We start from the raw sequence: 25865 nt of genomic DNA, 5'->3' as shown, positions 1-25865 counted from the left end.
AAAGATTGTCTTTCTCTCTCTCTCTCTCTCTCTCTCTCTCTCTCTCCCTGTCTCCCTCTCTCGCTCTCTCTTTGTCTCTCTCTCTCTCTCCCTGTCTCCCTCTCTCGCTCTCGCTCTCTCTAGGCTGAAGAGTGTGGGTTTGGAGCGAGACATGACAGAGGGGCTGCTGTGTAAAGAGAGAGAGCTCTGCCAACAGCTCAGGTAAGGAAAGGATAGAACGAGAAAACAAGGGACCAATACAGCTGCCGGTAGGCCTGTGGGCAGGCGGAAGAGAGGGAGGGCGGAGGAAAGAAAGACAAAAACGATAGAGGGAAAACAGAAACAAAAGAACAGCCTGCTTTAATCTGATTGGTTCTTGGCTACCCGACCAATGGCACGACAGGAAGGCTGGGGCAGATGGGAAAAATCTGGGTGCCGGGATGCAGGAAGGGAAAAAAAGAGGGAGAGAAAAACAGGACAATAAAGGACAATAAAACTGTAGAGAAAAGGAAGTAGAGAAAAGGAAATATGACAGGTGAGGGAAAGATATGAGGAGAGGAGTGTTGTAATTTCTAGCATAGACTTTTGTTGATGTCTTAAAGTCAGATGTTAGAGTGCAACACTATTAATAACCAAGGCTGGCCTACTAAAACACGGTGCATTAACTAGTGTGTATTGGATAATTCAGTCACACACACAAGCTCAAATCCTCAGCCTCGTAACTGATGACAGATTTGGCTCATATCTGGTCCTCCATTTCTGCCTGTCAGGCTACGATTTGTGTTAATGTGACATTATAAAACAGCCTCTCGTGACAAGCACACACGCTGACACACACTGACACATACACATAAAGTCACGCAAGTAAAACACTCTCAGACATCAGAAATGGAGGAGGGAACTCTGAACTCTTCTCCTCTGATCTTCATGTTTTATCACCTAAAGCCACATACATTTACTTCTGGTCTGTAGAGATCAGTCAGAAGAAAAACAGCCACTCCACTCTCAAAATCTGTCACTTCAGATTAGATTTACAGTACCAGTTAAACATGTGGACAGACCTGCTCATTCAATACTCTGACAACGCACAGACAGGGGTCAAATTATAAAACTATACAGAACCAGTCAAAGGTTTGGACACACCTGCTCATTCAAGGGTTTTTCTTTATTTTTACTATTTTCTACATTGTAGAATAATAGTGAAGACATCAAAACTATGAAATAACACATGGAATCATGTAGTAACCAAAACAGTATTAAACATTTCAAAATATATTTTAGATGTTAGATTCTTCAAAGTAGCCACTCTTTGCCTTGACGACAGCTTTGCACACTCTTGGCTTTCTCTCAACCAGCTTCACCTGGAATGCTTTTCCAACAGTCTTGAAGGAGTTCCCACATATGCTGAGCACTTGTTGGCTGCTCTGCGGTCCAACTCATCCCAAACCATCTTAATTGGGTTGAGGTCGGGTGATTGTGGAGGCTAGTTCATCTGATGCAGCACTCCATCATTCTTCTTGTTGGTCAAATAGGCCTTACACATCCAGGAAGTGTGTTGGGTCATTGTCCTGTTGAAAAATAAAGCGCAAACCAGATGGGATGGCATATCGCTGCAGAATGCTGTGGTAGCCATGCTGGTTAAGTGTGCCTTGAATTCTAAAGAAATCACTGACAGTGTCACCAGCAAAGCACCCCCACACCATCACACCTCCTCCTCCATGCTTCACGGTGGGAACCACACATGCATGTTCACCTACTCTGCGTCTCACAAAGACACGGCGGTTGGAACCAAAAATGTCAAATTTGGACTCATCAGACCAAAGAACATTGCTCATGTTTCTTGGCCCAAGAAAGTCTCTTCTTATTATTGGCGTCCTTTAGTAGTGGTTTCCTTGCAGTAATTCGACCCTGAAGACCTGATTCACGCAGTCTCCTCTGAACAGTTGATGTTGAGATGTGTCCGTTACTTGAACTCTGTGAAGCATTTATTTGGGCTGCAATTTCTGAGGCTGGTAACTCTAATGAACTTATCCTCTGCAGCAGAGGTAACTCTGGGTCTTCCTTTCATGTGGCGGGCCTCATGAGAGCCAGTTTCATCATAGTGCTTGATGGTTTTTGCAACTGCACTTGAATAAACTTTCAAAGTTCTTGAACTTTTCCGAATTGACTGACTTTCATGTCTTAAAGTAATGATAGACTGTCATTTTTCTTTGCTTATTTGAGCTGTTCTTGCCATAATATGGACTTACCAAATAGGGATATCTTCTGTATACCAACCCTACCTTGTCACAACACAACTGATTGGCTAAAACGCATTAAGAAGGAATGAAATTCCACAAATTAACTTTTAACAAGGAACACCTGTTAATTGAAATGTATTTCAGGTGACTACCTCACGAAGCTGGTTGAGAGAATGTCAAGTGTGTGCAAAGCTGTCAACAAGGCAAAGAGTGACTACTTTGAAGAATCAAAAATATAACATATTTTTATTTGTTTAACAGTTTATTTTATAGTTGTGATGTCTTCACTATTATTCTACAATGTAGAAAATAGTTTTAAAAAATAAACAAAACCCCTGGAATGAGTAGGTGTGTCCAAACTGTTGACTGGTACTGTATATTTACAAATAAAGTATGTGGGATTGGAAATTATGTAGTCAATTACATTGATGGAATGTTAGGAATATTATGAATACATGACTAAACAATATTCTCATTTTAAATGGAACTGTAACTAAGTAAACTTATACTCTGTTTTATTATATCTGATTAACATTATGAGTTCATAAGAATGGATTGTGTGACACGGACAAGGAGTAATTAAATATAACGAACACCATTCCAAACTAGTCTGGAGAGGAGTGGGTTAAGTAAGCAGATAGGGTCGTTAACCTATGGTTGAACCGACGAAACTTAGCTCTGGGGTGTTTTAGATAAGGCAGTGAGTGCATTCCTAGGTTTTCTGCTAATTAGAACTGTCAGCTAAGTGGTTATCGATTATGTTGTGTGACCTGTGAGTGTGTTAGTGAGTTGGAATGAACTTTTAAACTCACTTAATTCTAGGTCGGGAGGAGGGGATTCATTCTAGAAGCAATGAAATGTCGTCATGTTATTGTATATAAACTGTTGCTCGTGGTAACGTGGCAGCGAGCCCAGAGAATAAATACTATTATCTATTATTGATAAGACTGGTCTCTGTCTATTTTATGCAAACAAGAATCTTACAAATTCTCATAAAATAGATTAAGGGAATTCAATTAATGAAAACATATTGGAATAACAAAATTACAGTGACATGGAAGCTACAATCTATCTGCACTATTAAAGCTGATTTACCCCCCCTCAAAAAAATAATAATTCAATAGCTTTTTCTAATGGTTTTATGACATACAACACTGTCCAACAACACTAGTAGCACTGGAAAGGTATAATAGAAATATGTATAATAACAGTAGTGTTCTTGCTGACACAAGCTCACTAATTACCCTATATTGTAGCCCATTGTAAGGAATGAGATTTGTTCCACTGACTTACATTAGCTATTGTGAAAACCAAATAAGTTCACCAGATGTGTGGGAAATGTTAGTTCACCAATGTTGGAGGCCAAAATGCTGACTGGAGCCTGCATTTGAGCCTATTTCAATTATTGTGCATTGAGATACATTAAATATACCACCAAAAGTTTAACTTGGGGGCCATATTTCCTGACATTTTACGTAGTATAACATAATTCATTACATATTTTGGGTAGGCTATTTCATGCATTTAAAAAAAAAAATCTGTTTTACTTTTTGTCAAATTTAGTTTTCCACATTTTGTCTTTCCCAGGTTCATAGTTTTCCTAGTTTTTTCAGGTTCACTATCAAAATGGGATGTTGTAAGTCCACAACTATACTTAAAGGAGAAGTGCAGTAAAAAAAAAATAGATTTTACAGTTTTTATTTATTTAATATATTCCACACTATGAGCTTGAAATAACACTCAATATTTTTGAAAATTATGAAAATAAAACAATGCCTGGAATTTCATCCTGATCAGGTGGGATGTAGTTTTTGGACAATGACCTTTCATCTTTGTTTTGCTTATGAATCGTCCTACTTTGGAGGGATAGGCCCTAGTGTCTAGACAATCCTATCTGCCAATCAGGGCTGTGTATGTAAATGTATTTACATCTGTATCAACACACGATCAGACTGAGCATTTTCATTGTAAAAGGAGACTCATGAAAATAAATAATAAAAATAAAAATGTGAGTTATTTTCATGAAATAAACACACATAGTTTATTTATTAGACATATAGTGATGATTTAAAAATATTAAATAAACTGCATGGGGGCTTTAAACCCTGTGACCACTAGAAAGAGACCTCTTGTTTGGCTAGCAGCATTTCTATACATGTGATGGCAGAGTTGCAAAAACATATGATCACCTGATTGACATCATGATGCCAGGCTGGCCTACTTTGGAGTCAACAATTACACTTTTCCCCAATTGTTTACACACTAAAACTGGCCCATAGGCACAATGACCCAAACCTGTAACTAATTTAGTAGAACCAGACAACAAATCTGCAATACTACTGACACATGTTCTGCGTTACACTCAGATTGCAATTCTATAACAAACATTTGGCAAAACACAACACACAATTCTCTACCTTTGGCACAACCTTCCCAACTAAAATCTATTTTGTGCAAATTAAAAACAACACTGTTCAACAAGCTACGCTCAATTACCAATTGACCACTTTCACTCTTCACATGTGCAAACGCTAGTTATGCGTAAATGTTCACTTTGCAATCAGACCTTTGGTATGGATGAAAAGGCCACAGGGGAGTACTCCTGTGTTTGGAGAACAATGGAAGCGAACTTGGCAGAGAGAGGTAGAGGTATAGGTGGAGGGAGAGGTACAGTAGAGGTGGAGGTGGAGGTAGAAGAGGTGGAGGTAGAAGAGGTGGAGGTAGAAGAGGTGGAGGTAGAAGAGGTGGAGGTAGAAGAGGTGGAGGTAGAAAAGGTGGAAGTAGAGGTGGAGGTAGAAAAGGTGGAAGTAGAGGTGGAGGTAGAGGTAGAGGAGGAACAAGAGGTGGAGGTGGAGAGAGGTAGAGGTAGAAGATGTGGAGGTGGAGGTAGAAGATGTAGAGGTGGAGGTAGAGGTGGAGGTAGAAGAGGTGGAGGTAGAAGAGGTGGAGGTGGAGGTAGAAGAGATGGAGGTAGAAGAGATGGAGGTGGAGGTAGAAGAGGTGGAGGTGGAGGTAGAGGTAGAGGTAGAAGATGTGGAGGTGGAGGTAGAAGATGTAGAGGTGGAGGTAGAAGATGTGGAGGTAGAAGAGGTAGAGGTGCAGGTGGAGGTGGAGGTAGAAGAGGTGGATGTGGATGTGGAAGAGGTGTAGGCGGAGGTAGTGGAGGTGGAGGTAGAGGTCGAGGTGGAGGTACAGTAGAGGTAGAATTAGAAGTGGAGGTGGAGGTAGAAGAGGTGGAGGTAGAAGAGGTGTAGGTGGAGGTAGTGGAGGTGGAGGTAGAAGAGGTGGAGGTAGAAGAGGTAGAGGTGGAGGTGGAGGTAGAAGAGGTGGAGGTAGAGGTGGAGGTGGAGGTACAGTAGAGTTAGAAGTGGAGGTGGAGGTAGAAGAGGTGTAGGCGGAGGTAGTGGAGGTGGAGGTAGTGGAGGTGGAGGTAGAAGAGGTGGAGGTAGAGGTAAAGTCAAATCAAAATCAAATCAAATGTATTTATATAGCCCTTCGTACATCAGCTCATATCTCAAAGTGCTGTACAGAAACCCAGCCTAAAACCCCAAACAGCAAGCAATGCAGGTGTAGAAGCACGGTGGAGGTGGAGGTACAGTAGAGGTAGAGGTGGAGGTAGAAGAGGTGGAGCTAGAAGAGGTGAAGGTAGTAGAGGTAGAGGTGGAGGTAGTAGAGGTAGAGGTGGAGGTGGAGGTAGAAGAGGTGTAGGCGGAGGTAGTGGAGGTGGAGGTAGTGGAGGTGGAGGTAGAAGAGGTGGAGGTAGAGGTAAAGTCAAATCAAAATCAAATCAAATGTATTTATATAGCCCTTCGTACATCAGCTCATATCTCAAAGTGCTGTACAGAAACCCAGCCTAAAACCCCAAACAGCAGTGCTGTACAGAAACCCAGCCTAAAACCCCAAACAGCAAGCAATGCAGGTGTAGAAGCACGGTGGAGGTGGAGGTACAGTAGAGGTAGAGGTGGAGGTAGAAGAGGTGGAGCTAGAAGAGGTGAAGGTAGTAGAGGTAGAGGTGGAGGTAGTAGAGGTAGAGGTGGAGGTGGAGGTAGAAGAGGTGTAGGCGGAGGTAGTGGAGGTGGAGGTAGTGGAGGTGGAGGTAGAAGAGGTGGAGGTAGAGGTAAAGTCAAATCAAAATCAAATCAAATGTATTTATATAGCCCTTCGTACATCAGCTCATATCTCAAAGTGCTGTACAGAAACCCAGCCTAAAACCCCAAACAGCAAGCAATGCAGGTGTAGAAGCACGGTGGAGGTGGAGGTACAGTAGAGGTAGAGGTGGAGGTAGAAGAGAAGAGGTGAAGGAGCTAGAAGAGGTGAAGGTAGTAGAGGTAGGCGGAGAGGTGGAGGTAGTGGAGGTGGAGGTAGAAGAGGTGGAGGTGGAGGTCAGAAGAGGTGGAGGTGGAGGTAGAAGAGGTGGAGGTAGTAGAGGTGGAGGTAGTAGAGGTAGAGGTGGAGGTAGTAGAGGTAGAGGTGGGAGGTGGAGTAGAGGTAGAGGTGGAGGTAGTAGAGGTGGAGGTGGAGGTAGAAGAGGTGGAGGTGGAGGTAGAAGAGGTGGAGGTGGAGGTAGAAGAGGTGGAGGTGGAGGTGGAGTGGAGAGGAGGTGGAGAGGTGGAGGTAGTAGAGGTAGAGGTGGAGGTGGAGGTAGAAGAGGTGGAGGTGGAGGTAGAAGAGGTGGAGGTAGTAGAGGTGGAGGTGGAGGTAGAAGAGGTGGAGGTGGAGCTAGAAGAGGTGAAGGTAGTAGAGGTAGAGGTGAAGGTAGTAGAGGTAGAGGTGGAGGTAGTAGAGGTAGAGGTGGAGGTAGAAGAGGTGGAGGTGGAGGTAGAAGAGGTGGAGGTAGTAGAGGTAGAGGTAGAGGTGAACCAAGAACAAGGAGAGTAATCTCTGAATAAAATGTAGGCATCTATGGTGTACAATGTGGTCAACCATGGTTTGACCTTGAGAGAGGCTGGGCAGAGAGTGCTGCCCAATATGAGCCACTTCACCGTAGCATCCATCATCCAGACGTTCCAAAATGAGAATAGGTTTGTCCTGCAGACATTGGACCTCTCTACTACTTTTACTACTCGACAGTAGTACAACATAATGCACAGTAAAGACTGTAGATTCCAATACACACTGTAAAGGCAACAAATTCAATGTTTCATTACTGTATTGCTGTATGTATGACATTGGGAGCTATACTACTTCGTAACATGTTTATCTGGGTATACTGTATTACTGTAGTGTTTACTGTACTGTGTGCTATTTAGTTTTTTTGTAGATCTGAAAGACGACCACCACGTTGTGGTAGAACGTGTTTATTTACAGGAGAACAGGAATCTGACATTGTGCAAACGGTGGTTGAACATAATGCCATTAAGAGGGTGGGAAATCCAACAACAGATGATTGAAAACCCTGCCATCTTCCATAACGTCAGAGTGAGTTTATCAACCACAGCCGGCATCCTTAACAAACACCATCTCCGGATGAAGCAAATCTACAGAGTCCCATTTGAAAGGAATTCCCAAAGAGTGAAGGATAAACAGTACGGAATATGTGCAAGTAAACCATGTAGTTTTATTACACAGCTGAAACATCAGAGACTCGTTGATTTTTGCCAGTGAACTTTACTATACACCCATTACAGTATTTACACACATTTCAGAGAATGATGGCGTTGGATGCCCATCCCCCAGGAACTCTTATTGATAGATGAGACTGGATTCAATTTAGCGAAGACGAGGAGGAGAGGAAGGAACATCATTGGTCAACGCGCCATCGTTGAGGTACCTGGCCAGCACGGGGGAAATGTCACTATATGCACAGCTATGAGCCACAATGTGGTCCTCCACTGCCTTGCCACCCTTGGACCATACAACACTGCCCCATCTCTTTAATGTCCTGAACACCTTACATGACAATGTTTTTCAGCCAGAGCAGAAAGGGCCAGATGACCCTGAGCAGCTAATGTTATGCTCTAATTTGGTACAACAGGAGTTTCCAGTGGGCTGCTCAGATCCACATCTGCTTTAATGACCATTGAAGGTTTACAATTCTATATCTCCCACCATATCCCCCATTTCTCAACCCCATTGAGGAGTTGTTTTCAGCATGGGCGGCGGTAGGTGTATGATCTCAAACCCCATGAACATATGGCCCTTCTCCAGGCCATGGAGGAGCCCTGTGGTGACGTTCCAGTCCTGTCAGGGGTGGATGCGTCATGCCAGAAGATATTTTCCCCTGCTGTCTGGCCAAGGAGAATATTCGCCTGTGATGTTGATCAAAATCTGTGGCCGGACCAAAACAACAGATGTGACTGATTTTTGTTTTCGCAATGAAGTATTTGTTTCTTGACTTATCTATTCCGCACAATTAATCTAACGTATAGTACAGTAGTACAAATAGCACTATTTTTCTTCCTTTGCATACATAAATATATTTACTGTATGGATACATTTTTACTGTAAGTGTGTTTACAGTATGTTGTTTAATATGTGTTGAATCATGGTGAAATATAAAACGTACATTTTTGCATTTGTGTTGCTGTCTTTGTTTGAGTAGACACAAACAGTATACAGTGTAACAACAACATCTGAGTCTTTACACTGTAATAGGTTCTGCTAGTGGTGTTTTTGGAACATGCCACATTAGTGTGATCTCTGTTGTCACTGAGTTAGATTCATTTAATACGTGTCTCATTTGTATCCAGAGTTTCATTTTGAGCAGGGAGTACATGATTTTGATTGCTGTGTTCCATTTTGCAAGACGTCTCTGTGGTTTGGGAAAATTGGCTAACTGTTTTGTGTTTAGAGTTTTGAGTACATGAGATGGTTTCAGCAAACGTGGGTTAACAATCGGTAAAAAGTGGAACTGGGAAGGTTTTTGAGGAACGTCTTAGAAATGACACTTTCCTCATGCTACCCGGCTACCCGACACACATGGATCACACCAACAGGCGTCTTCCTCAGAAAGTGGAGGGAAATATACATCTCAGATTCATTCTTTTGAGAAACGAGCTCAATTTAACTACCACTTTGGTTCGTCTGTGAGCTTCTCCACAGGACAACCAGTTGTTTGAGCTGCGAGCTCTTTCTTACTGACCAACAGACAATATTCTGCTGAAACTAGACAATGAGCGAGGCTACTTCTGCTCCGATTGCTTCCTACTTCCTCCCTACTTCCTCCCCACTTCCTCTCTTCTCCCCTATGTCCTCTATACTTCTTCTCTACTTCCTCCCTATGTCCTCCCCATGTCCTCTCTTCTCCCCTATGTCCTCTATACTTCCTCTCTATGTCCTCCCTATGTCCTCCCCACGTCCTCTCTTCTCCCCTATGTCCTCTATACTTATTCTCTACTTCCTCCCCACTTCCTCTCTTCTCCCCTATGTCCTCTATACTTCCTCTCTATGTCCTCCCTACGTCCTCTCTACTTCCTCTCTTCTCCCCTATGTCCTCTATACTTCCTCCCTACTTCCTCCCCACTTCCTCTCTTCTCCCCTATGTCCTCTATACTTCCTCTCTCTGTCCTCCCTATGTCCTCCCTACTTCCTCTCTTCTCCCCTATGTCCTCTATACTTCCTCTCTACGTCCTCCCTACTTCCTCCCTACTTCCTCTCTTCTCCCCTATGTCTTCTATACTTCCTCTCTACGTCCTCCCTACTTCCTCCCTACTTCCTCTCTTCTCCCCTATGTCCTCTATACTTCCTCTCTACGTCTTCCATACTTCCCCCTACATCTGCCCTACCCCCACATCCTCCCCTCCCCCTACTTCCTCCCCACATCCTCCCTACATCCTCCCTACTTCCCCCTACTTCCCCCTACTTCCTCCCCACATCCTCCCTACATCCTCCCTACTTCCCCCTACTTCCTCCCCACATCCTCCCTACTTCCCCCTACTTCCTCCCCACTTCCATCCTACTTCCTCCTCTCCATCAGACCCAGATGTCGTTTTCTCACCTCTGCTAAGGATTTAAGAGATTTTCCCTAAGTAAAAAAAAAAGCCACAATCTTAAACTAACAAGGGTTATACTTTTAGCCTGTTTTTCTAACAAAGGGTACGGCGAACCACCGTGAACCCCCTCCATTCGAGCACTGTGTGTATCAGTGAGTGTGCATGTGACTGTGTGTGAGTGTGTGTATCAGTGAGTGTGCGTGTGAGTGTGTGTATCAGTGAGTGTGTGTCTGTGTGTGTATCAGTGAGTGTGCGTGTGTGTGTGTGTGTGTGTATCAGTGAGTGTGAGTGTGTGTGTGTATCAGTGAGTGTGCCTGTGAGTGTGTGAGTGTGCTTGTGTGTGTATTAGTGTGTGTGTGTTGGTGTTTATCAGTGAGTGTGCGTGTGAGTGTGTGTGTGTATATCAGTGAGTGTGAGTGAGTGTGTGTGTGTGTGTATCAGTGAGTGTGCATGTGAGTGTGTGTGTGTGTATCAGTGAGTGTGGGTGTGAGGGTGTGCTTGTCAGTATGTTTCTGAATGAGTTCAGTGTGCTCTAACCCAGAGTTCTGTCAAAACCCTTCTTGGAATAACAGAATGTTCTATTCTGCGTTCTAGTTTTCCACGTCATCGCTCCGCATTACTGAGCGTGTGTGTAAATGACTGAGCGTGTGTGTAAATGACTGAGCGTGTGTGTAAATGACTGAGCGTGTGTGTAAATGACTCAGCGTGTGTGTAAATGACTGAGCGTGTGTGTAAATGACTGAGCGCGTGTGTAAATGACTGTGTGTGTGTGTGACTGAGCGTGTGTGTAAATGACTGAGCGTGTGTGTAAATGACTGAGCGTGTGTGTAAATGACTGAGCGTGTGTGTAAATGACTGAGCGTGTGTGTAAATGACTGAGCGTGTGTGTAAATGACTGAGCGTGTGTGTAAATGACTGAGCGCGTGTGTAAATGACTGTGTGTGTGTGTGACTGAGTGTGTGTGAATGTACAGTTAGTTTTTCATGTCACCTAAAGTGCTGCTCTCTTTCGCAGACGACTGATCTGCAGTTTTCTTTGAGAGAGAGAGACAGAGACACAGACAGACAGACAGACAGACAGACAGACAGACAGACAGACAGACAGACAGACAGACAGACAGACAGACAGACAGACAGACAGACAGAGAGAGTCTGACTGTTAAAACAAGGCCTAGACAAGTGATGTTATAAAATCAGCAGCAGAGCCCTGACTGTGTGTGTGTTACAGAGAGAGGTGTGTAGGACAGCAGCAGAGCCCTGACTGTGTGTGTGTGTGTGTGTGTGTGTGTGTGTGTGTGTGTGTGTGTGTGTGTGTTACAGAGAGAGGTGTGTGTGTGTGTGTGTGTGTGTGTGTGTGTGTGTGTGTGTGTGTGTGTGTGTGTGTGTTACAGAGAGAGGTGTGTAGGACAGCAGCAGAGCCCTGACTGTGTGTGTGTTACAGAGAGAGGTGCGTAAGACAGCAGCAGAGCCCTGACTGTGTGTGTGTGTGTGTGTTACAGAGAGAGGTGCGTAAGACAGCAGCAGAGCCCTGACTGTGTGTGTGTTACAGAGAGAGGTGCGTAAGACAGCAGCAGAGCCCTGACTGTGTGTGTGTTACAGAGAGAGGTGCGTAAGACAGCAGCAGAGCCCTGACTGTGTGTGTGTGTTACAGAGAGAGGTGCGTAAGACAGCAGCAGAGCCCTGACTGTGTGTGTGTGTGTGTGTGTGTTACAGAGAGAGAGGTGCGTAAGACAGCAGCAGAGCCCTGACTGTGTGGGTGTTACAGAGAGAGGTGCGTAAGACAGCAGCAGAGCCCTGACTGTGTGTGTGTTACAGAGAGAGGTGCGTAAGACAGCAGCAGAGCCCTGACTGTGTGTGTGTTACAGAGAGAGAGGTGCGTAAGACAGCAGCAGAGCCCTGACTGTGTGTGTTGTTACAGCAGAGCCCTGACTGTGTGTGTGTTAAGACAGACAGCAGAGCCCTGACTGTGTGTGTGTGTGTGTGTTACAGAGAGAGAGGTGCGTAAGATAGCAGCAGAGCCCTGACTGTGTGTGTGTTACAGAGAGAGGTGCGTAAGACAGCAGCAGAGCCCTGACTGTGTGTGTGTGTGTGTGTGTTACAGAGAGAGAGGTGCGTAAGACAGCAGCAGAGCCCTGACTGTGTGTGTGTGTTACAGAGAGAGGTGCGTAAGACAGCAGCAGAGCCCTGACTGTGTGTGTGTGTGTGTGTTACAGAGAGAGAGGTGTGTAGGACAGCAGCAGAGCCCTGACTGTGTGTGTGTGTTACAGAGAGAGGTGCGTAAGACAGCAGCAGGCCCTGACTGCCACCCTGTCTCTGCTTCGATGCTCTCGTGAGGAGCTAAGAGATGTACAGGGTTTCCTTAGCCAACTGACAGGGGCCTGGGAGGACTGCAGTTCACAGCTACTGGAGAGGAGCAGGGAGTCATACGCAGGTAAGAGCTGCACACACACACACAAATCAAACTTTATTTGTCACATGCACCGAATACAACAGAAACAGAAATACAACCGTGAAAAACTTACAAGCCCTTAACCAACAGTGCAGTTCAAGAAGAGTTAAGAAAATATACTGTATACCAAATAAACTAAGGTAAAAAATTATAAAAAGTAACACAATAAAATAACAATAACGAGGCTATATACAGGGGGTACCGGTACCGAGTCAGTGTGCGGGGGTACAGGTTAGAGGTCATTTAAACATGTAGGTAGGGGTGAAGTGACTATGCATAAATAATAAACAGCAAGTAGCAGCAGTGTACAAAACAAATGGGGGGGTCAATGTAAATAGTCCGGTGGCCATTTGATGGCTTGGGGGTAGAAGCTGTTAAGGAGCCTTTTGGTCCACACATAAAAGCAAAACAGGCAAAAATGGAAGTTGTTATTGTTGCAGAGAGTCATTAATGGTTAAAATATCTACAGAAAACAGTCTGGCCTCATCATTCTGCAGGAATGGACCAGTACCCAGGTCTGGGCCGGGCCTAGAGACAGAGAGACAGTCATGTTATACCCAGGTCTGGGCCGGGCCTAGAGACAGAGAGACAGTCATGTTATACCCAGGTCTGGGCCGGGCCTAGAGACAGAGAGACAGTCATGTTATACCCAGGTCTGGGCCGGGCCTAGCAAGACAGCAAAAAGACAGTCATGTTATACCCAGGTCTTAATGGCCTAAGAGACAGAGAGACAGTCATGCCTCATCATTCCCAGGTCTGGGCTGGGCCTAGAGACAGAGAGACAGTCATGTGAGAGAGAGACAGTGTAGAGACAGTCAGAGAGAGACAGTGTAGAGAGAGAGAGACAGTGTAGAGAGAGAGAGACAGTGTAGAGAGAGAGAGAGAGAGAGAGAGAGAGAGAGAGAGAGAGAGAGAGAGAGACATGCAGAATGAGAGGAGGGAGTAAAGGGGGTGACATTATAGATACTCAGCGTTAATGTCTGAGGGTAGCATGTACTCATTACTCAGCGTTAAGGTCTGAGGGTAGCATGTACTCATTACTCAGCGTTAAGGTCTGAGGGTAGCATGTACTCATTACTCAGCGTTAAGGTCTGAGGGTAGCATGTACTCATCACTCAGCGTTAAGGTCTGAGGGTAGCATGTACTCATCACTCAGCGTTAAGGTCTGAGGGTAGCATGTACTCATCACTCAGCGTTAAGGTCTGAGGGTAGCATGTACTCATCACTCAGCGTTAAGGTCTGAGGGTAGCATGTACTCATCACTCAGCGTTAAGGTCTGAGGGTAGCATGTACTCATCACTCAGCGTTAAGGTCTGAGGGTAGCATGTACTCATCACTCAGCGTTAAGGTCTGAGGGTAGCAGGTACTCATCACTCAGCGTTAAGGTCTGAGGGTAGCATGTACTCATCACTCAGCGTTAAGGTCTGACGGTAGCATGTACTCATCACTCAGCATTAAGGTCTGAGGGTAGCATGTACTCATCACTCAGCGTTAAGGTCTGAGGGTAGCAGGTACTCATCACTCAGCGTTAAGGTCTGAGGGTAGCATGTACTCATCACTCAGCGTTAAGGTCTGAGGGTAGCATGTACTCATCACTCGGCGTTAAGGTCTGAGGGTAGCATGTACTCATCACTCAGCATTAAGGTCTGAGGGTAGCATGTACTCATCACTCCCACTCAGCATTAAGGTCTGAGGGTAGCATGTACTCATCACTCCCACTCAGCATTAAGGTCTGAGGGTAGCATGTACTCATCACTCTCACGTCGCTTGGTAACAGTTAAATATATCTGTGTGTGTGTGTGTGCCTGTCTGTCTGTCTGTTTATCCACCCTGTTCTAGTTAACAGACTTACAGTGAAGGCCTCAGGGAGAGTTCATCTAATGGGTGTGTCTCCACCCCCCTCCCTCTCCTTCTCACAGTTGCCAAATGGGCCTCTATGTTTCTATGTCTTCAATGGGGTTAGCATCAGAGCAGCTGCATCACAGATCCACACACACACACACATGGACTCGGAAGAGGAAGGGAAGGTAACGGTTAAAGTTTAAGCATTCAGTGAACCTTCACTAAACAACATACTTACAATGCAAGAGTCACACACTTCTGACACAGGACTCTGAATGGCAAAGACACACACACACACACACACACACACACACACACACACACACACACAGACACACACACACACACACACACACACACACACACACACACACACACACACACACACACACACACACACTCCCTGACAGTCACCTGCGAGTGACTCCTAACTGATATGGGTGTTAGCCTGCGATTAAACTCAGCTACCTGTCTGTCAGCTTTTTTGTGGTTACTGAGCGAGGGAGGCAGGGGTGGGGGGTGGGGGGCCTGAATGTGTGTGGAATAATACAGAAAGGCAGGGAGAGAGACTTGAAAGAGAAGGAAGTAGTGAAAGGGGAGGAAGAGAGAGGGAGGAGAGGGGGAAGAGAGGGAGGTAGAGAGAGAGAGAGAGGAAAAAGAGAGGGGGAAGGGAGGGAGGTAGAGAGAGGGAGGTAGAAAGAGGGAGGTAGAGAGAGGAAAGAGAGAGGGGGAAGGGAGGGAGGTAGAGAGAGGGAGGTAGAGAGAGGGGTAGGGAGGGAGGTAGAGAGAGGGAGGTAGAGAGGGGGGGGAAGGGAGGGAGGTAGAGAGAGAGAGAGGAGAAGAGAGAGAGGGGGAAGGGAGGGAGGTAGAGAGAGGGAGGTAGAGAGAGGGGGAAGGGAGGGAGGTAGAGAGAGGGAGGTAGAGAGAGGGGGAAGGGAGGGAGGTAGAGAGAGGGAGGTAGAGAGAGGGGGAAGGGAGGGAGGTAGAGAGGGAGGTAGAGAGAGGGGGAAGGAAGGGAGGTAGAGAGAGGGAGGTAGAGAGAGGGGGAAGGGAGGGAGGTAGAGAGAGGGAGGTAGAGAGAGGGGGAAGGGAGGGAGGTAGAGAGAGGGAGGTAGAGAGAGGGGGAAGGGAGGGAGGTAGAGAGAGGTAGAGAGGGGGAAGGGAGGGAGGTAGAGAGAGGGAGGAAAGAGAGAGGGGGAAGGGAGGAAGGTAGAGAGAGGGAGGTAGAGAGAGGGGGGAAGGGAGGGAGGTAGAGAGAGGGAGGTAGAGAGAGGGGGAAGGGAGGGAGGTAGAGGGAGGTAGAGAGAGAGGGGGGAAGGGAGGGAGGTAGAGAGAGGGAGGTAGAGAGAGGAGGGAAGGGAGGGAGGTAGAGAGAGGGAGGTAGAGAGAGGGGGAAGGGAGGGAGGTAGAGAGAGGGAGGTAGAGAGAGGGGGAAGGGAGGGAGGTAGAGAGAGGGAGGTAGAGAGAGGGGGAAGGGAGGGAGGAGAGAGAGGGAGGAGGGAGGTAGAGAGGGGGAAGGGAGGGAGGTAGAGAGAGGGAGGTAGAGAGAGGGGGAAGGGAGGGAGGTAGAGAGAGGGGGAGGTAGAGAGGTAGAGGGGGAAGGGAGGGAGGTAGAGAGAGGGAGGTAGAGAGAGGGGGAAGGGAGGGAGGTAGAGAGAGGGAGGTAGAGAGAGGGGGAAGGGAGGGAGGTAGAGAGAGGGAGGTAGAGAGAGGGGGAAGGTAGGGAGGTAGAGAGAGGGGGAAGGGAGGGAGGTAGAGAGGGAGGTAGAGAGAGAGGGAGGGAGGAGAGGGGGAAGGGAGGGAGGTAGAGAGAGGGAGGTAGAGAGAGGGAGGTAGAGAGAGGGAGGGTAGAGAGGGAGGTAGAGAGAGAGAGAGGGAGGTAGGGAGAGAGGGAGGTAGAGAGAGGGAGGTAGAGAGAGGGGGAAGGGAGGGAAGTGTATAATAGGGAAAATAGAAGAAGAGTGAGCTCATTTATAACTGTTCAGGATACTCTCCCCATTTCTCTCTCTCTCTCTCTCCCCCATTCTCTCTCTCTCTCTCTCTATCTCTCTCTCCCCCATTCTCTCTATCTCTCTATCTCTCTCTCCCCCATTCTCTTTCTGTCTCTCTCTCTCTCTCTCTCCCAATTTTCTCTCTCTCTCTCCCCATTTTTTCTCTCTCTCTCTCTCTCTCTCAATTTTCTCTCTCTCTCTCTCAATTTTTCTCTCTCTCCCCACTCTCTCTCTCTCTCTCCCCATTCTCTCTCTCTCCCCATTCTCTCTCTCCCTCTCTCTCCTCTCTCTCCCTCTCTCTCTCTCCCCATTCTCTCCCCAGAGAGGGAGGTCTCTCTCTCTCTCTCTCTCTCTCTCTCTCTCTCTCTCTCTCCCCATTCTCCCCAGTATCTCTCTCTCTCTCCTCTCTCTCTCCCCAGAGAGGGAGGTAGAGAGAGGGAGGTCTCTCTCTCTCTCTCTCTCTCTCTCTCTCTCTCTCTCTCTCTCCCCATTCTCCCCAGTATCTCTCTCTCTCTCCCCATTATCTCTCTCTCTCTCTCTCTCTCTCTCTCTCCCCATTCTCTCCCCATTCTCTCTCTCTCTCCCCCTCTCTCTCTCTCTCTCTCTCTATCTCTCTCTAGAAGAAGAGTGAGCCCATTTATAACTGTTCTACTCTCCCCATTCTCTCTCTCTCTCTCTCCCCATTCTCTCTCTCTCTCTCTCTCCCCATTCTCTTTCTCTCTCTCTCTCTCTCTCCCCATTCTCTCTCTCTCTCTCTCTCCCATTCTCTCTCTCTCTCTCTCCCCATTCTCTCTCTCTCCCCATTCTCTCTCTCTCTCTCTCCCCATCTCTCTCTCTCTCTCCCCATTCTCTCTCTCTCTCTCTCTCCCCATTCTTCTCTCTCTCTCTCTCTCTCTCTCTCCCCATTCTCTCTCTCTCTCTCTCCCCATTTCTCTCTCTCTCTCTCTCTCTCTCTCTCTCTCTCTTTTTTTGTTTCTCTGCTGCTGATATTGTTTGCAGGCGGATGTAAAATACACTGGAATGTTCTGACATGGATATGTGTGAGTGACAGTAGAATGTGGTTATGATGAAATCGAAGATCTAAATGTCTGATTGACAGGTGGATTATTTTTATTGTTCCAGAATATTCTCAAGTCTCACAAGCCTCACCCTGAGGATGAAATAGTTCACGAGTTGAATCCATTTTGCTGTGAGAATGCAGAGGTCATGTCTAGATTGAGAGGTGTGGATTTATGAGGTCCACAGAGTACTGTATGTGAATACTTAACACTGCAAGTATGCAAAATGTAGATGTATAGTAGCACAGTAAAAAGCTAGCCTGACGACTCATACTGAATTTAATTCCACTCTCTATCCATCATCATGGAGGAGAAATGCTAGTAGTAGCCAGGCAACCTACCACCATATGTCGACTAATATGCAAATTCTGTGCAACACCAAGGTGCTAGTGTGTTACGTCTGTTTTCGTCTGGTGCTGTGTGTCATGTGTCATACTGTATGTGTTAACCTTGTCAGCGGGCCAATCCACTCAGAGCTTGTGACCTTGAGGCTGTACTTAAAGGAAGCACAGAGAGAGTGAAGTAAAAGCCAGAGGGGGAAGAAGAGAGGAAGGAGAGCCTCACACTGTAATCTCACAAGTAAAGACCTGCTGGTGCTGCAGAAAGACAACCAGATGATTTGAAAAGATTGTAAGGGGGAAACTTATTTCACCCTGCAGCACTGTGTGTGTGTGTGTGTGTGTGTGTGTGTGTGTGTGTGTGTGTGTGTGTGTGTGTGTGTGTGTGTGTGTGTGTGTGTGTGTGTGTGTGTGTGTGTGTGTGTGTGTGTGTGTGTGTGTGTGTGTGTGTGTGTGTGTGTGTGTGTGTGTGTGTGTGTGTGAGTGTGAGTGTGTGGTGTGTGTGTGTGTGTGTGTGGTGAGTGTGGTGAGTGTGGTGAGTGTGGTGAGTGTGTGAGAGTGTGTGTGTGTGTGAGTGTGAGAGTGTGTGTGTGTGTGTGTGAGAGAGTGTGTGAGAGGGAGTGTGAGTGTGTGTGTGTGTGTGTGTGTGTGTGTGTCTCTCTGCAGGGCTCGACATTATTAATATTCTAATCTATCTTACATAAATAGAAAAAGCCTACATGTCAAAGTGCAGGTGATATGCATATTGGCTACAACCACATGTCCAAACCGATGCTGACATGAGGGAGACGCCAGAAAATGGGAGACGCCTTTTAATCACATAAATAAAGGCTTAAATGAAAAGTATAATTAAGGATAATTAGCGCTAACGCCTAAAGGCTTGATTCTGTCGACATACTCGAAGCACGGTTCGTTCAGATGAAATGGTCACAAGACCTGAGAGTGAAGGACAGGGCCTGTTGCCCTCCACACATCACCAACCCTGAATCTGGAGCGGAGACAGCAACATTTTGAAACTATTTATTTAACCATACATTTAAGAGGGGAGATAAAGGTTTAAAACCTGGTTGTTTTATGTCATTTTATACAGCAAATCAACTGTATTTTATTGTCCAGCTGCCAAAGGCATAATCCTGGTCATATAAGTAACCAATGCTAGTTGTTACACCTTTAGATCTCCTCTCAATTTGCTTACCGCCCAAATAGGTCCACAGACGATGCAATCTCAACCACACTGCACACTGCCCTAACCCATCTGGACAAGAGGAATACCTATGTGAGAATGCTGTTCATCGACTACAGCTCAGCATTTAACACCATAGTACCCTCCAAACTCGTCACCCTGGGTCTCGACCCTGCCCTGTGCAACTGGGTACTAGACTTCCTGACGGGCCGCCCCCAGGTGGTGAGGGTAGGTAACAACATCTCCACCCCGCTGATCCTCAACACTGGGGCCCCACAAGGGTGCGTTCTGAGCCCTCTCCTGTACTCCCTGTTCACCCACGACTGCGTGGCCATGCATGCCTCCAACTCAATCATCAAGTTTGCGGACGACACAACAGTGGTAGGCTTGTTTACCAACAACGACGAGACGGTCTACAGGGAGGAGGTGAGGGCCCTCGGAGTGTGGTGTCAGGAAAATAACCTCACACTCAACGTCAACAAAACTAAGGAGATGATTGTGGACTTCAGGAAACAGCAGAGGGAACACCCCCTATCCACATCGATGGAGGGTAGTGGAGAGGGTAGTCCGTTTTAAGTTCCTCGGCATACACATCACAGACAAACTGAATTGGTCCACCCACACAGACAGCATCGTGAAGAAGGTGCAGCAGCGCCTCTTCAACCTCAGGAGGCTGAAGAAATTTGGCTTGTCACCAAAAGCACTCACAAACTTCTACAGATGCACAATCGAGAGCATCCTGTCGGGCTGTATCACCGCCTGGTACGGCAACTGCTCCGCCCACAACCGTAAGGCTCTCCAGAGGGTAGTGAGGTCTGCACAACGCATCACCGGAGGCAAACTACCTGCCCTCCAGGACACCTACACCACCCGATGTCACAGGAAGGCCATAAAAATCATCAAGGACAACAACCACCCGAGCCACTGCCTGTTCACCCCACTATCATCCAGAAGGCGAGGTCAGTACAGGTGCATCAAAGCTGGGACCGAGAGACTGAAAAACAGCTTCTATCTCAAGGCCATCAGACTGTTAAACAGCCACCACTAACATTGAGTGGCTGCTGCCAACATACTGACTCAACTCCAGCCACTTTAATAATGGGAATTGATGGGAATTGATGTAAAATATATCACTAGCCACTTTAAACAATGCTACTTAATATAATGTTTACATACCCTACATTATTTATCTCATATGTATACGTATATACTGTACTCTATATCATCTACTGCATCTTTATGTAATACATGTATCACTAGCCACTTTAAACTATGCCACTTTCTTTACATACTCATCTCATATGTATATACTGTACTCGATACCATCTACTGCATCTTGCCTATGCCGCTCTGTACCATCACTCATTCATATATCTTTATGTACATATTCTTTATCCCTTTACACTTGTGTGTATAAGGTAGTAGTTTTGGAATTGTTAGTTAGATTACTCGTTGGTTATTACTGCATTGTCGGAACTAGAAGCACAAGCATTTCGCTACACTCGCATTAACATCTGCTAACCATGTGCATCTCCCCTCTTAGTATTTAACAGATCTTTTTAATCTCCCCTCTTAGTATCTAACAGATCTTTTAGATCTCCCCTCTTAGTATCTAACATATCTTTTTTTTAATCTCCCCTCTTAGTATCTAACAGATCTTTTAGATCTCCCCTCTTTGTATCTAACAGATCTTTTAGATCTCCCCTCTTAGTATCTAACAGATCTTTTTATCTAGCCCCCTCTTAGTATCTAACAGATCTTTTTTTATCTCCCCTCTTAGTATCTAACAGATCTATTTTTTTAATCTCCTCTTAGTATCTAACAGATCTTTTAGATCTACCCCCTCTTAGTATCTAACAGATATTTTTTATCTCCCCTCTTAGTATCTAACAGATCTTTCATCTCCCCTCTTAGTATCTAACAGATCTTTTTATCTCCCCTCTTAGTATCTAACAGATCTTTTATATCTCCCCTCTTAGTATCTAACAGATCTTTTAGATCTCCCCTCTTTGTATCTAACAGATCTTTTAGATCTCCCCTCTTAGTATCTAACAGATCTTTTAGATCTCCCCTCTTAGTATCGAACAGATCTTTTTATCTCCCCTCTTAGTATCTAACAGATCTTTTTTTATCTCCCCTCTTAGTATCTAACAGATCTTTTTTTATCTCCCCTCTTAGTATCTAACAGATCTTTTCTTATCTCCGCTCGTACGTTTAGTGCACTTTTGAGAATGCTGTTTTCCTGCTAATTACATTTTGGAACGTGTGCGCATGGCCTACAGCCATATGTGCATTGTTGAGATTACAATATGAAGAAATAAAACTTTATGAACCTTTTTAAGCTAAATGGTCTGATCTGTTGCATCAGCCTCAATTGCTTTTCTAAACGTTTTAATTTGCAGTGGTTGTATGAGTGTGTTTTGAACCGTAGACATATTTTATATCATCCCAGGGACAATGGGATGCCCTTCATTTTGAGCCCTGGAGGGAATTATTTCATAAGGCCATAAAAAGTTTTTGTAAGTTACTATATTTTATACCAAGGGTGGGGGGGGCAATTATGAGGAGAGCCTTAAAGGGGCAGTGTTGTATTTTGAGGCAAGTGACTTGAGCTTTTGGACAGGTATAACATCAGTCCAAGTTAATGTCAAGCCCCTGTGTGTGTGTGTGTGTGTGTGTGTGTGTGTGTGTGTGTGTGTGTGTGTGTCCTGCTTTGCACCTGGTCCAGTCAGGTCAGAGTGACCAAAAAAGCAATTATCAGTGTTTTGCTGCACAGACCTCCTCCACTCTTCTTTCTGCGCTGAGAGAGAGAGAAAGAGCCCGAGCCGGCGGGAGGTAGGGAGAATGTCAGCCTGACATTGCTGGAGTTGTTGAAAGCCATCTCACCACTAGAGTCACTGCATCTGTACCCATGTAACCTAACGCTCCAAATAGAACGATCGCTCCACTGTGCTGTCACTATTGCCCACAGGCCAATTCTTGACTTGTATTTTTTTTTAAATGTTATTCATTTAGCAGACACTCTTAACCTTACATTAGTGCATTCATCTTAAGATAGCTGAGAGAACATATCACTATTGTATCAAGTACATTTTCCCTCAACATAGTAGTTATCAGCAAAGTCCTTGCTAGTAGGAAAAGACACTCTTTAAAGGGATAGGGTTTCAGACGTTTTCGGAATATGGGATTCCACTGTCCTGACATTAGGGGCAAGCTTGTTCCACCATTGGGGTGCCAGGACAGAGAAGTGCTTTGACTGGACTGAAATATGTGTCGGATCTCATTTTTGGGTGGCGGTACTCTTTGTATAGGTTCCGGAACTCTGAAATATTTGTATGTCTATTCAATGAGAGGTTCCAGAACTCTGAAATATTTGTACGTCTATTCTATGAGAGGTTCCGGAACTCTGAAATATTTGTACGTCTATTCTATGAGAGGTTCCGGAACTCTGAAATATTTGTACGTTTATTCTATGAGAGGTTCCAGAACTCTGAAATATTTGTATGTCTATTCTATGAGAGGTTCCGGAACTCTGAAATATTTGTATGTCTATTCAATGAGAGGTTCCGGAACTCTGAAATATTTGTACGTCTATTCTATGAGAGGTTCCAGAACTCTGAAATATTTGTATGTCTATTCTATGAGAGGTTCCAGAACTCTGAAATATTTGTATGTCTATTCTATGAGAGGTTCCAGAACTCTGAAATATTTGTATGTCTATTCTATGAGAGGTTCCGGAACTCTGAAATATTTGTACGTCTATTCTATGAGAGGTTCCGGAACTCTGAAATATTTGTATGTCTATTCTATGAGAGGTTCCAGAACTCTGAAATATTTATACGTCTATTCTATGAGAGGTTCCGGAACTCTGAAATATTTGTATGTCTATTCTATGAGAGGTTCTGGAACTCTGAAATATTTGTATGTCTATTCTATGAGAGGTTCCAGAACTCTGAAATATTTGTATGTCTATTCTATGAGAGGTTCCAGAACTCTGAAATATTTGTATGTCTATTCTATGAGAGGTTCCGGAACTCTGAAATATTTGTACGTCTATTCTATGAGAGGTTCCGGAACTCTAAAATATTTGTATGTCTATTCTATGAGAGGTTCCAGAACTCTGAAATATTTGTACGTCTATTCTATGAGAGGTTCCAGAACTCTGAAATATTTGTATGTCTATTCTATGAGAGGTTCCAGAACTCGGACCCCCTAGTGGCCAGGGACCCTAAGCGACCGCTTATGTCCCTTATGCCTGGGGCCGGCCCTGGCCCTATGCAGTAGCCCATTTACGAATCCTAGAGTGGACATAGATTAGGGGAGGACACAGCAACAGGTTCATTTCCACGAAAAGAGGGCCTTTTGCGTTCCTATATTTCACCAATATTACATTTTAAGAGCCTGTTATTTGAAGTGCCCTTTAAAGTGGAACTGACAGTGTTTTAACTAGTTTGCAGATATGAAACAAACAGACCATCATAATATCAGTCAAAAATATCAAATTCCCAATTTATGCTACAAAACCAACTTTAGGTTTTAAAAATAGGTTCTATTTGACCCAAAATTTCATGACATACAGTAATGCATTGTGGGTAGAATAGATGGATGCAGTTCAATGCATGATTTAATATAGCTATTTAACCAATACATTTCTTGGTGGTTTAACAAATATTGCTATCAGGTTGTAAATCACAGCTGGCCTGGTACATTGTTTACTGCCTCCATTCAGGATGCACACATCATATTCTTCCTGTTGGTGTTTATGAACATATTTTAACAAGATTTCATGCTGCTAAAACGCTGTCATTTCCACTTTAATATAGACAACATGGAGAATTCAATCAATCCATTTTTATATGAATAAAGTACCAAAATTCAGCATTTTCACATGTCCCTCGGTGCATTTTCTGTGACTTCTCTGAAGATTTTAACCCACTTAACCCCAAAATGTCTCCAAGTCTTCACCATCATTGTAAAGCCCTAGTTATTTTGCTGTTTTGAAAAAGTAATTTCTAAAGCTTATTTTTTTATTTAATGTGATTAGTGATTCATTTTACGTCTCTTCCTCATTTTAATGTCAACCCTGTTACGTGAACTGAACTCTTAATTTAATATGGTGAAACTGTTCCTTTTTAATATCACCTATATATAGGTACCCCCCATAATTTTGGCAACCAATCGCAGCGCTCCAATGGATAGCAACTGTTGTCGAGTCCGACACCTCGGACAAGCTCACGTCTAAATCACATGGAAGCCAAAGAGGGCTATTGCAAAAACAGTTTTCTTCAATTTATTTTTAAATAGCTAAATAATTGAACAGTGCACCAGGAGTACTTGCTACTGTGATTCCTGAAATGCAGAGCCTATTGATGGATGATTTATTTAAATCCGAAATTATACTTTTGCTACATTGTCTGCTAGCTCAGCTTAGCTAGCTCTGTCTCATTTACCACCAAACGTTGCTAATGCTAGCTAGCTATCCACCTAATATAACTTGTTTTCTCAAAACGTATGTCAGCTATCTAAGTTAGCAATGTTATGAATACAATGCCCATCTGCTGTCGACATCAGGATACGATTTGAGAGCACTAGTTATCTGCAAAAGTGGTTCCAGCTTTGACTGCATGCTGACCGTGAGTCATTTAGTGGTTAGCTACACTACAAACATAATATCAAATCAAATACAGTTTTAATTGTCAGATGCTTCGTAACAGGTGTAGACTAACAGTGAATTGCTTACTTTACAGCCCTTCCCAACAATGCAGAATACAATAAAACGTGAATATATTTCGTATAGTTTCATAACTTTTTCAATGTTTTACAATTAGAATTTTTATGAAATTCATTGAGGAGGGTGGTCCTCCCCTTCCTCCTCTGAGTTATAGTGCACGTCGTGTTCCGCCCTGCTCAATTAGCTGTGTGTAATATTAGGCTTTGTATACAGCCAAAACATTAAGGAACTGTGTCAGAGTCTCTCTTCCTCTCTCTCTGTTTTCATCTATTGAATTCAATATGAAATCATCTGTGTTTGTCATAGAATAATGGCACAAATTGCAGACAGATTTCCAGCTTTTGAAGCAAGCAGTGATGGGCCCTCCGATGAGCGAATTACATTTTAGATGAGACATTCCAGCCTCCAATGGTGGTGTTCATGTAATGTAATCCTACACCAGAGTCCCTAGTCACTACAGTCAAACGTGAGCTATTATGTTGCCAAACTCCCTGGTCTAACAATGGAAATACATGTCCTCAAAGATGGAAGGCGGGTGGGAGGAGGCGAGATCAGGTGGGACCACTCTAGCCAATGAGGGGGCAAATACGTGATTGTTCCTCTCTGCTACAATTCACAAACCTTCACTGGGCTGAAGAGAGACAGAGATTTAGAAGCATTGATAAAACCCTTTAAAATACACAGTCAGCCCCCAACATCACAGATTCATTAGGATGATTTAACAGTTCCAATTCATTCCAAAGGTGTTCGATGGGGTTGAGGTCAGGGCTCTGTGCAGGCCAGTCAAGTTTCTCCACACTGATCTTGAAAAATAATTTCTGTATGGACCTCCTACTTTATGCACGGGGTCATTGTCATGCTGAAACAGGAAAGGGCCTTCCCCAAAGTGTTGCCACAAAGTTGGATGCACAGAATGGTCTAGAATGTCATTGCTGTAGCGTTAAGATTTCCTTTCACTGGAACTAGCGTTGCAAAGGTTCAGAAATAATTTTTCCGGAAATTTTCCATGGGAAGTTAAGCCCTGGAATTTGGAGAATTTTGCTTAAATTCATTAAAACAGTTAGCTTATAATAGTGAACCTTTTTTTGTGGGATACACATAAGGCAATTCTAGGTCTTGTGGCA

At 44.7% G+C, this 25865-nt stretch overlaps 1 protein-coding gene across 1 annotated transcript in view; it reads left to right on the top strand.

Moving 5' to 3' along the window:
• lekr1 (leucine, glutamate and lysine rich 1) overlaps positions 1-25865 on the top strand; it is a 151391-nt gene that overhangs the window by 51212 nt on the left and 74314 nt on the right. The window contains exons 4-5 of the mRNA XM_042296439.1: positions 124-201; positions 12417-12580. Of these exons, the coding sequence (XP_042152373.1) occupies positions 124-201; positions 12417-12580 (242 nt within the window). The remainder of the gene's footprint in view (positions 1-123; positions 202-12416; positions 12581-25865) is intronic.

Source organism: Oncorhynchus tshawytscha, linkage group LG13 (assembly GCF_018296145.1).
Source record: "Oncorhynchus tshawytscha isolate Ot180627B linkage group LG13, Otsh_v2.0, whole genome shotgun sequence".
NCBI classification, from domain to species: Eukaryota; Metazoa; Chordata; class Actinopteri; order Salmoniformes; family Salmonidae; genus Oncorhynchus; species Oncorhynchus tshawytscha.
The sequence above is the reverse complement of the archived record's forward strand: the minus strand, read 5'-3'. Positions and strand labels throughout refer to the sequence as shown.